Source organism: Trichophyton rubrum, assembly GCF_000151425.1.
Source record: "Trichophyton rubrum CBS 118892 genomic scaffold supercont2.10, whole genome shotgun sequence".
NCBI classification, from domain to species: Eukaryota; Fungi; Ascomycota; class Eurotiomycetes; order Onygenales; family Arthrodermataceae; genus Trichophyton; species Trichophyton rubrum.
Window position 1 is genome coordinate 847,289 of NW_003456419.1, and position 10,465 is coordinate 857,753.

General features: G+C 51.8%; 5 protein-coding genes across 5 annotated transcripts; 3 read left to right on the forward strand and 2 right to left on the reverse strand.

The window, feature by feature from the left end:
• Positions 1 to 395: 395 nt before the first annotated feature.
• Positions 396 to 2,323, reverse strand: TERG_07681 (uncharacterized protein; the record flags this gene model as incomplete). Its single annotated transcript, XM_003232015.1, has 2 exons — positions 396 to 2,113; positions 2,176 to 2,323. 2 exons carry the CDS (start codon positions 2,321 to 2,323, stop codon positions 396 to 398), a joined length of 1,866 nt encoding a protein of 621 aa, XP_003232063.1.
• A 527-nt stretch (positions 2,324 to 2,850) lies between these two features.
• TERG_07682 (uncharacterized protein) lies at positions 2,851 to 4,262 on the forward strand. Its single transcript, XM_047748814.1, has one exon. It carries the CDS (start codon positions 3,732 to 3,734, stop codon positions 4,149 to 4,151), a length of 420 nt encoding a protein of 139 aa, XP_047604803.1. The 5' UTR covers positions 2,851 to 3,731; the 3' UTR covers positions 4,152 to 4,262.
• Positions 4,263 to 6,401: 2,139 nt separating this feature from the next.
• On the forward strand, positions 6,402 to 7,643 carry TERG_07683 (uncharacterized protein; the record flags this gene model as incomplete). The annotated part of the gene is made up of 1 exon (XM_003232017.1): positions 6,402 to 7,643. The coding sequence occupies one exon, from the start codon at positions 6,402 to 6,404 to the stop codon at positions 7,641 to 7,643; it is 1,242 nt and encodes a 413-aa protein (XP_003232065.1).
• Positions 7,644 to 8,193: 550 nt separating this feature from the next.
• Positions 8,194 to 8,439, reverse strand: TERG_07684 (uncharacterized protein; the record flags this gene model as incomplete). The annotated part of the gene is made up of 2 exons (XM_003232018.2): positions 8,194 to 8,286; positions 8,377 to 8,439. The coding sequence occupies 2 exons, from the start codon at positions 8,437 to 8,439 to the stop codon at positions 8,194 to 8,196; spliced, it is 156 nt and encodes a 51-aa protein (XP_003232066.2).
• A 1,022-nt stretch (positions 8,440 to 9,461) lies between these two features.
• Positions 9,462 to 10,355, forward strand: TERG_07685 (uncharacterized protein; the record flags this gene model as incomplete). Its single annotated transcript, XM_047748815.1, has 4 exons — positions 9,462 to 9,750; positions 9,813 to 10,054; positions 10,115 to 10,195; positions 10,287 to 10,355. The coding sequence occupies 4 exons, from the start codon at positions 9,462 to 9,464 to the stop codon at positions 10,353 to 10,355; spliced, it is 681 nt and encodes a 226-aa protein (XP_047604804.1).
• Between the last annotated feature and the right edge of the window lie 110 nt (positions 10,356 to 10,465).

Genomic DNA, 10,465 nt, shown 5'->3' on the forward strand with positions numbered 1-10,465 from the left:
GATATGTAGCTAGAAGAGCAGTGATAAAAAATAGGGGCGGAAATGAAAATGAACAAATCGGAGAAAAGGCGTATAGAACATCTGGCAGACACAAGGGAGCTGAAGACGAAGTTCAAAAGGGCAAATTACCACCTGTTCCCAACCTCCCAAAGGTTTTTTGATGTATCAAGCAAGCGATAAAGCGATATGAAAGAAGATAGATATGAAGGAAACGGGGTGGGAAGATCTGATCAGGTTAGCGGGTAGAGAGGGCTTGCGGTTTGGTATAGATATGGCACATTATGCAAAAAAATCACATGAAAAGACAATTGCAAAACGGTATTTTCGTTCCAGGATGTTCAAGTTTTGCTTTGATAGAGAACAATGCTTGATCTTTTTTTTCCCCCTTTTTTATCTTACGACGCTCGCGCCAGTCCAGCCACTCTGGTAGCAGCTCGGCCATCGGCTCGCTTGTAGGTCATACCGATAATGCCGTTGTCTTCGTCGTCCAAGCCCTGTAGTCGAGTGAGGCGAGATAGCAGAGTGCTACGACTAGCACTAGATGAAGATGACGTAGTGATCGAGTCTGCTCGTTTGCCGTGGTGTAAGGGCTGGGTGTGCTGGGCGGTGCCAAAGACGTCGCCGTGTCCTCTCTTGGAAGAGAGTAAGGGTTCCGGGCGGAAGGACCAGCCTTTGCCTGGCGTAGGGTCATAGGTTGGCTGTTGCTGTGATGTTGAATTGGATGAATTCTGCTGTGTCTGCTCTGTTGGAGTGGCCGGTTCGACCACGTCGTTGGTGGTGGGCGGGTTGTAAGAAGTGGAAGATGAGACGGCGATGAGAGACGGTGGAGGAGGCATCTGGGTTGCTTGGGAGGTGGTCGACTGGTATGCTTTTGGATCTGAGGAGTAGCGAGGCCCGCTCGATGCAGAGTCGTGTGGGATGGAAATTGGTGGTAGGCTCGCCTTGACGTTGGGGTCAGACGGCTGTCTCGATGGCTGCGGTTGCTGCGGTTGTTGGTAGGATGGGTATTTAGCGTGAGATTCGTATTCTGTTGTTGTTGTTGATGGATGGCGGAGAGTTGTGTAGTTGGGCATTGGTGATGAGTAGGGCACCTGGCTGGGTGGGTGCTGCGGTGGTTGTTGTTGTTGTTGTTGTTGTGGTTGTGGTTGATGTTGTTGCTGTGCCGGGAGCTGGGGAGTGCAGTATTGTGGTTGTGGAGCGCCGAAGGAGAGATGAGACTGGGCCTGAGGCTGCACTGGCGGTCCCGGGAGAGCCATCTGACCGGCAGAAGGATGTGGAGGTGGTGGTTGTTGTTGATACTGCTGAGACACGGGTCCTGGTGGCCCTGGTGGCGGAGGAGGAGGAGGAGCAGGATAGCCGTACCCCTGAGCGACGGATTGAGCGCGTTGTGGTGTTGGACAGTAGTACCCACCCTCCATGCCCGAGTTGCTGGCACTTCTCGGCCGTTCGATCGGTGTTCCTGGATGGTACGAGTCTGGCGTAACGTGTCTCTCATCATAGCCGCCGTAGTCTTTGTTCGACTTGGGTTCTCTTCGACGCATACGCACATCTCGACGGATACGCACTCTGCAGCCCTGCTCGGCAACTATACGAGAAAGAGTTGTACTCTCGGACAGGCCAGGGAACTTCTTTGCGCTGAAGACGGTGAACGCGATGGTCTTGACCTCGAGACGGAAATACATGTTCTTCATTGGTTGTCTCGACTTCATCGGCATGGTCATGCCGGTCGTGCTCACCGTCCCGACAGGCGACGGAGACACCTTGTCCTCGTCCTTGTTATCCTTGGGTTCCTCGTACAGACTGAAGTTGAGTCTGTAGAGCCCCTCGTGTCTGACAGAGAGGTCTGGGAAGATGAAGTAGCCGGCCTGGCTGGGACGGTCGAGATATGCGATGCCTGCAACTGGAACACCGGTCAGGACGGGACAAGTGGGCGGCTGGCCCTGCACTCTGCCGTGAGCATAAGGACGAGCCCATTCAAGCGTTGCGAAAAGGAAGAAGTTGGCGTTGTATGAGAAGGTGATGTCAGTCTTTTGCATGTCGTTGTTTGGGTCCGACTCGTAGATGCGCATCTCCACGATCGGTGGCGGGTCGACAGGACGACGGTCCGCAGCGGCTATACTCCTTAGTTCTCATCCTACTGATAACGCAAAAAAGAAGGCAAGAGAAGAGACGTACACTTAGCGCCGGCACCGCATGCTCTGGCACGTTCTGGCTGCTGCATCACCCTGAGCGAGTAGGTGATCTTCTTGCCCTCGCGGGTGATTCTGGACGAGGAGTGCTCCGTCTCATTTGGAGGGTGCAGAATGGACGACTTGGAAGCCATCTTGGGCGACGGCTATGGCCCAAAATCAGGAGTAAAAAGAGTGTGTAATATGTGTGTGAAAGAGAGAGTAGAGAGAATCGGGGCGGTTAGCTGGTATCCTGGACGGCCGTCAGTTCCTGAGTCGACAATCACGCAACGCCGCCTCCTCGCCTCGCCTCAACTCACCATGCGACGACTTATCGTCTGCAGTCCTTCGACACGGCTGCCAGTCAGACTGTGCGCTGTGGTGTGCGTCTGCCGTGCAGAGAATCTGTCTGTCGGCGTGTGGTCGTCTGTGCTGGACGGACGGTGCTGGCGGTGCTGCTGGTTTGTGTTGCAGGCGAGTGAGGAGGGAGGAAGAGGAGGAGGAGGAGGAAGAAGGAGATGAGAAAGGCGAGCGACGAGGAGGAAAGCATAAAAATGGGTGGACCAGGTCCGGGGCGCTGGGGCCGCACTGATCCCTCCCCGGAACAGGCGTATGGTACGGTACGGTAAGCACAGCGAAAAAGGGCAGTACATGACTGGGCGGTAACGGGCGTGACAGTACCAGCGCAGCGCCAGCAGGCAAAAAGCAGATGAAAAAGACTGAAAAAAAAAAAAAAACAATAACAGCCAGAAAGCTTAAAAAAGGAAAAAGAAAATAGGACGAGGGCCCCACAAGTGGTTAATAGGGGGGCGGGCTTGGCGGGCTTGGCGGCGACAAGGTGGTGGATGCGACAGCGGGAGCGCAGGTGAGAAATAAGATTTGAGATGGTGGACCTTGGCGGGCTTGGCATGCTTCCCTTGGACCACTCCGACGGGCTGGGCCGGACAGGGGTGGGGTAGCACTAAGCCCGGAGAGGCAAGGCGTTGTTATCTGCCGTAACTTACCGCTGTTTCCCTCTCGTTTTCGTACTTTTTGTCTTTTTGTTTTCCTGTACTGGCGGGCGGCGGCCGAGATGAATACATGTTTAAGGCGAGAGATGGCGGTCGAAGAGATGGAGAGGCAGAGAGGAGGTGAAGAGAGACGAGTACAGCGACAGAGGCTGGGGCGGGCGATGGCAGACTAGTCTGCACGAGTCAGACGCCACGCAGGGAGGTACTTCAGGAGCATGCGGCCCCGCGGAGACAGGACAGTGGTTGTGGACGCAGGGTGCGGGCCCCTTGAGCACGATCGAACAAAGGACAGAGGAAGAAGAAAAACACGAAAATCAGACCAAAAAGGGTAATAAAATAGCATCTGCCTTGCCCAGCCATCGAACGGGCAGCTCGGTAAACGTGGCGTCCTCGAGCCGCCAGCGGCCTTCTCGCTTGCATTGCTAATGGACGCCCCTTTTAGTGTATAAATATATTTCACTGTGACTTGTTAGGACTGGAGGGATGGCTTCCGCATCTCCCAGCACGGCGGCAGCAGCACCGCAAAGGTGGGTTCCCAGTGGGCGTGAGCAGCATGCAAGGGTTTCCTCCGGCTGGGTCTCTCTCCCACCAGCCAGGCAAGAAGAGCCCAACTAACTACCCGACCTGCCACACACAGCAGTTGCAACAAGCTGCACCCAAACAGCGGACGCCATCTGACCCGACCCAGCCTTGCCCACCTCCCCCCTCCCCCCCTCTTGTCCGTTCTTCTGGGTGGGAGCAGCGTAAGAGAGGTGCTGCTGTTGCTGCCTGTCGTCCCTCATGCCATGGACGCGGTGTCTGCGGCAGTCGCTTGGTTCCTCGGTTCCCTCGCATGTCTCGCCCTGGGCCCCAACGAAGGAAGACGTATATAAAAATAACTGTTATGTTATGCGCTGACCGACCGCGAGAGTCACAGGTTGCATGGCTGTGTCACCCGCTCAAGGATGTTTTCTTCAATCAAAACACACAATGACACCCACACACACAAAAAGAAAGAAAGAAACAGGGAGCGAGCCAGCGACGAAGGAGAGGGTGTCCCATCGACTGGCTAACGGCAGATCTCCCAGCGTCTTCATGCCGACTCGTCTTTGCTTTCTTGTTTTCGGGGTCTGGAACCGCAGTGTCGGGTTCGAATTTGCTCTTCTGTCTCTGCTCGCTTGCTCCATTTTTTTTTTTTTTTTTTTTTTTTAATATAATTTTATTTTGCCCCCACTTGTTTGGCCTGGCTGGTTAGTCACTTTCAAATAATACCATGCAGTCGCAGGCATCTTTCAAGACGTCACATCCTTACGCACGTATGTATACTTGCATATACCTACTTGTACACTGCCCTGCGTAGCGAGCAGCAGCAGCAGCAAGACATGAGAGAAGGATGTGAGTCGTATCTCGTGGCCATCGAGATTTGTTCCTTCAGAGTCGCCTTCGATCTTCAGTCGAACCATGGACAAGTCGAAACTCTCTTCGTGTTCGGTTGAGAGTTCTTTCGCCTCCTTCTTCAGCCCCAGATAAAGGGAAGCAGCAGAAAGTGAAGAGACTCCCAGAGCCACGTCGTCGGGTGTCCCGTTTACCCTTCAGCATAGTCATCATTGCCAACAAACATATCATCCGTAAGAAACATCGAGATCAGGCCATCGAAATCCTCTCGCTGTCTTGCAAAACCGCCTGCTTTTGACCCCCGTTTCATCGCATGGTCTATCTGTAACCGCAGGCACCCGTCCTGAACTAACGAGTTAGTTACTACTACTGACTGCGAGCTATTGTCACACAGACCAAGAACTAGTTATCAAAATAGTACCTCTTAGTACAGAGTGTAGCTACCGACTGCCCGTCAAACGCTTGCTTCAAAAAAAGAAAAAAAAAATGGGCAGCTGAAAGTTAAAATCAACCACTCACCCAAATAGTATAATGTACAAAAAACACTCGCACTAGCAAGAGCATAAATGTGGCGTGGCTTTCATCGTATAATAAATCAACCATCGTCGTTGGTGTCTTCTTCTTCTTCTTTCTCCTCTTCTTCCATGGCTTGCCTGTCCATCCAGTAATCGAGCAATCATCACAAGTTACCTGACTCGTTAAGCTGGGGAGGCCCCCCCCTCGATGTCTCGCAGAGCAACACAGCCAGCGTAAAACCCGGTCTGGTAAAAACAGATTCAGAGCCTGTATTTTCCACTTCAATAACATTACCCAATTTACCAACAGGGATGTTGCAGCAGGGTCAAGGCCCTTTTCGTTTCTTTTTCCCCTTGTTTCCTCCCTCCACCCAGCAGGGCAATTGAGTAAAAAAAAAGCCCTTTTTGGTCAGTATCAAAATCGAACCGGCCAACCACAGGACAGAAAATAACAACGCGATGGAGGCTTTTTCCTTCTCCTCTTTCTTCTTTTCTTGCTGGGCTCTGGCTTTAACTCATTCTGGTCCTTTGCTCCGGCGAAAAAAGGTGATCAAATTGAAGGGTATTGAAAGGTTAACCCGATGTTCTTCCATCGTTCCTCTCTCCAGAGTGTATGTAAATCTAATAATATTATCTGTGCATAGCCCGGCCCAGCAGCAACAGACGAGCCGTCGTCACGGTAGTTTCAAAGCAGAAATGTGACTGATAGCACCAGAGAATGATGCTTCTCATGTCTCATGAACCGATATCTGATATAGCTAGGGAGCTTCTGTATTATGGCCGTGCGACGGGAGGCCCTGACGTCGATGGAGTGGACTTTAGCTATCTAACTGACAAGTCAGTACTCCATATATATAGTCACTCCGTACTTACTATAGCTGGTGGCTGCTATGATGTGTCTCTCGAGTCTCTCTCTGGATGGACCTGACTCCCCAAAGTCGTTGGACTGTTCCATCCGTCTCACTTCCCATTGATCAGCCTGCTTGCTTTTTCCATTCTTGCTTCTTTTCCATCTCGTCCTCTTCCCTTTTTTTTATGCACGCGTGATGATCATGTATTCGTATTTTACAACTTGTACTCTGCGCGTCATCGCACATCTCTGAGAAAGTGAGTGAGAATATGAGACTGAGACTGGCTGAAGGTATCTCAACAGCTAAGCTACGACTCTCTTACTCTCTGCTCTCTATGCTTCAACTGTCAATAAGCTGTATCTTGTTCAAGCCGCACAACTCTCCTGAATCTCGTGATTTTTGGCTTGGCAAGACAAGCAACTTCGAGACAAGCAGAAATAAGTCAACTAAACGAGAATATCTAAGCGATGAAGTCGATCTTCAATGTCAGTTCCAGCTACAGACGCAGACAGCACGTCTACTGCGCTCGATGCACGCATATATGATACCCTGGCCTCCGTGGGCGAGCGCGAAAGCACAGTGGAGATCGAGATTCTGCCTGACGCCCTGGGACCGCTGCTCACAGATGGCGACGGCAGCTCTCTAGGAGTCTCCAAGAAGGCGCTTGTCCGGGCCTTCACCACCGCCAGACGGGCCTTTTTCACGTCCAATCCCACGCCAGAAGACGGTAGTGACGGCGATGTGGTGGCGGCGGCGGCATCGACGGTCATCCTGGTGTTCGACTCGGAGCACCTGACGGCCTGTAACTGGCGAAAGCGAAGGATTTTCAGGTCACTCTCGAAGCAAGGCTCGGATGGTGCCGATCGACCACCAACACCACCACCACCATCATCATCATCACTCCTCTCCATCGAGTGCAACTTTACTGCCTCCTTGCTTGGATCGCCTTTACACCGGCATGCAAAGTCGCCGACGCTCTGGTACCATCGCCTCTGGCTCATGCAGGTCTGCCTTCGTCATCAGCTGGCGCGCCAGCAGCAGCAGCAGCGGCAGGCCAAGGCTGGGCTGTTAAAACGCGAAGTTGAGCTTGTCCTGCGGGCAGCTGAACATCACCCGATGAACTACTATGCATTTAGCTATCTACGGCAGACCTTGGCCCTGTTGGGGAGTGGTCGTCTTGACGATCGATCAGAGCTCGTCACCACTTACGAGATTGATGTCAAGGTTGAACTCGAGCATGGCAGGGGTACTGGGGCGACAGCAGCAGTTCCAGAAACGGGAGTTACCACCTCCCGTCTGATATCTGACACCCATCTCATTACTACCATGCGGGACTGGTGTCTACGTAACCCTGGCGATAACTCAGGGTGGATGTTCCTGCTTCACATACTTACGTTGGTCCGTGAGGGCGGTATTGACGATGCTAATAATAATGACGATGAGGTGCGTGATGTTGTGCGGCAGATTATTCGCTTTGGCCGTGCGGTGCAGTGGCAACGGGAGGCGCTGTGGACTTTCGTCGAGATTGCTGGGTCGAGGTTTGGGGTGACCAAAGCAGTAAAAGAAACGGAAAGTGGACTAGAAGGATGGCATGACCAGGGCCAGGGTCATGGCCAGGGACCGGCAGCGTTGAGGTTGGATTTGGACGGCCCTGTGGCAAAAGAGAGTCCCGCTAATGTACCAGGCCCGAGGTCGTGGAAGAGGTGGGCTCAGCATCTCCCGTGATGAGTTCTGGATAAATAAGATATTATAGCGAGCTGAACTCGTGAGTAACCAAATGAGAGTTATCATTAAATGTTAGTAATAAGATGGGATGGGGAGGAGATTGGAACGTATAGATAAAAAATAAATTAATAAAAAGAACGCTATAACGCTATCATTTGAATCAAGGAGGCTGTCTTCGTAGAGGAGTAATCCTCTCTATCATCATCGTAATGCATAACATCAAGCTGTCTCCTGTTGCCCTGATGCGAAGATTGATTAGATCGTGATATCTTGGCTGGAATGATAGTTATGGAACGCGGCAAGTCAGACGGCCGACTATCCAAAAAACTCAACATAGGCCGACCATCTCCTGACCAGACAGACCAGAGCAAACGGGTATATATCATCTGTGAACTAACGCAGGTCGCAGCGACGGGAGAACGGCATGGCATGCCTTCAACTACTTTTTCTTCGCACTTCCCCCTTCAGCCGCCTTTCTCGCATTTGCTATAGAGAGACAACAAACCAGTCAGTCAACGGCTACGTCTAAGCAATCACCACCACCAAAGGTCTACGAACCGGCTTCTTGTTTCTTCCGCATGATTTCAGCCTGAGCCTCCTTAGTACGAGCATACTCAGTCCCACTCATTTCATTTTTCTTCTTCTGTGGACGGGAGTGTGTCAGTCGTCAGTCATCGGCCGCCAAACATCATGGAGCAGGAGAGCATCCACTATCGATAAAGGCCCAACGTACATGGCTGGCCGCCTCCTTGAGGTTCTTCTCCCTCGCCTTGTCGCGCTGATTACCGCGAGTCATGGTGCGGCTATCTTAACTAGCAGCTTAGTCTCAATCGAACGATACTCTGACGACGGAGCGTACGAAGCAACGAAGCAACGAGGCAACGAGGCCGTAGGGACGAGCAGACGCAGGACGCAGAAGAGCGAGTCGATAGACAGCGAAAAGTCGAAAGAAAGAAAAAACGGCCGCAGAAAATCGAAGAGGTTGATGGAAGCGCCAGGGTCATGTGACCGTGTAACTATATAAAAAAGCAACGAGACGGAAAGACGAAGACGAAGAAGAAGGACGGAGATGAAAATGATAAACGATCGAGTCCGTGAAGAGGAAAAGGCGGACGGTGGTTGGTCGGGAGATGCTCGAGACGCTGTGTTTCAGCATCATCCCGGGCCGCAGACGCAGTGCAGGAGGGACGACGAGGGCCAGTCGCTGAGGGGGACAACGGGCCATCCTGAAGCACAGGAGAGCCTCTCAGGGCTGCCCGAGGGGGGGCCCCTGGACGGGCGGTTGGAGGCCTCTGCCCGTATACTGCGCAGACATGGTTCAACCATGCTGTTTCATGCTATTCATATATCGTGAATATAGTTATGGAGTAACAGGATGGACTGGTGGATGAAGAGGAAGAAGAGGCTGCTTAAACTGGCCTTCAAGCGTTTCCCTCTTCTTCTCCCGTCTTCATCTTCGCCTTTCTTCCATCTCTTGTGTTGGTTCTTTTTTTTTTTTTTTTTTTCCTATTGTTCAATATATACCATATCAATCAATATACAGTGCCAGCAACCGCCTGTCAAATGTCTAATGGCTGACCTGCGAGATGTTTGATTCATGGCTCTCTCTCTGCTGAATCAAACCGCCCGGCATTCGCTTCTTATTGATCATATTCTTGCTGTCCTTAGTTATTTATCCCGACAGTTCTTCTGTCCTGCCGGCCAGGCCTTCTTCTTTCTCTTCTTCTCTTCTCTGACCTTCTACCTTCATTTGATACCATCTCCTACTTCTACTTCTACTACTGCTGCTGCCAATATATAAGATCATCGTCTTCTACCATGCCATCGCAAGCACCAAGTCTTGCAGCGCGTTCGCTCGCTCCCTCGTCCAACTACAGCTCCTTCACCCACAATAATATCGAAGAAAAACGACCCTTGCAGATGGAGGTCCCCAAGTTTCCCTTGGCCGGCCCAGGGTATGTGATATTAAATCTCGTTCGGGTCATGAACATCATCAGCCTGCTTGTCGTCATCGCCGCAAACATAATCCTGCTGATCAAAATCGTCCTGGTCACCAATTTTTTCTTCTTCGAAGCCGTCACTCATGTTGCCTCTGCATCCGTCTGCTGTACGTCCTTCTGCAACTCCACAGACATACATATATACCCTATTCTAACACGTTATCCCTAGCATTTCTTATTGTCTCGGAACTCAGCGTCTTCAGGGCGTATTTTGACCGGAACTGGCCCCTGCTCGGCGAAGACTCCGGCTTTGTGGCTCTTGGGGCTACTATGGTGTTACTCGGTATCTCGACTCTGGGGGAGCTGAACAACCAATCCACCCGCCAAAAAGAAATCGGTCTTCCCTTCTGGAAGCTCATCCTCGGAGCTGGCATTGTATCAATTGTCATTGGGACTCTCAATATCGGCCTGGTTTGTACTCCTTCCATTACGTTGATGTGATTAGCTACTCATTAACACCAATTGACACAGAGCTATGTATTCCGAGATCCAGATATTGGAATCTCTGCACGTCATGTTCGTGCCCGAGGAGCTGTCGCTACGCAAGAGGTGGTCAGTCGCAAGGACAGCTACAGATCCTTCAAGCTCTCGCACAAAGGCTCCCTGAATACCTACAAATCTTCATCCATTACTCCACGGATAGGCTCAATTCGACATAAACGACATCCCCAGCCCCCTAACGGATATCCAGTCCACATCTCTTCACCTCTAGACGCCTTCTCAACGCCGCTTGCCAACGCACTAGGTCGCCGGCGCCAATGCCGGCGCCCATGCCCATGCCTTCTGCAGAGATTGCCGCTTCCAACTCGCCACCATCTGCAA

Excerpts from the sequence above, each read along its gene's own strand:
- TERG_07682 (XM_047748814.1), top strand. The coding sequence starts at position 3,732 with ATGCAAGGGTTTCCTCCGGCTGGGTCTCTCTCCCACCAGCCAGGCAAG.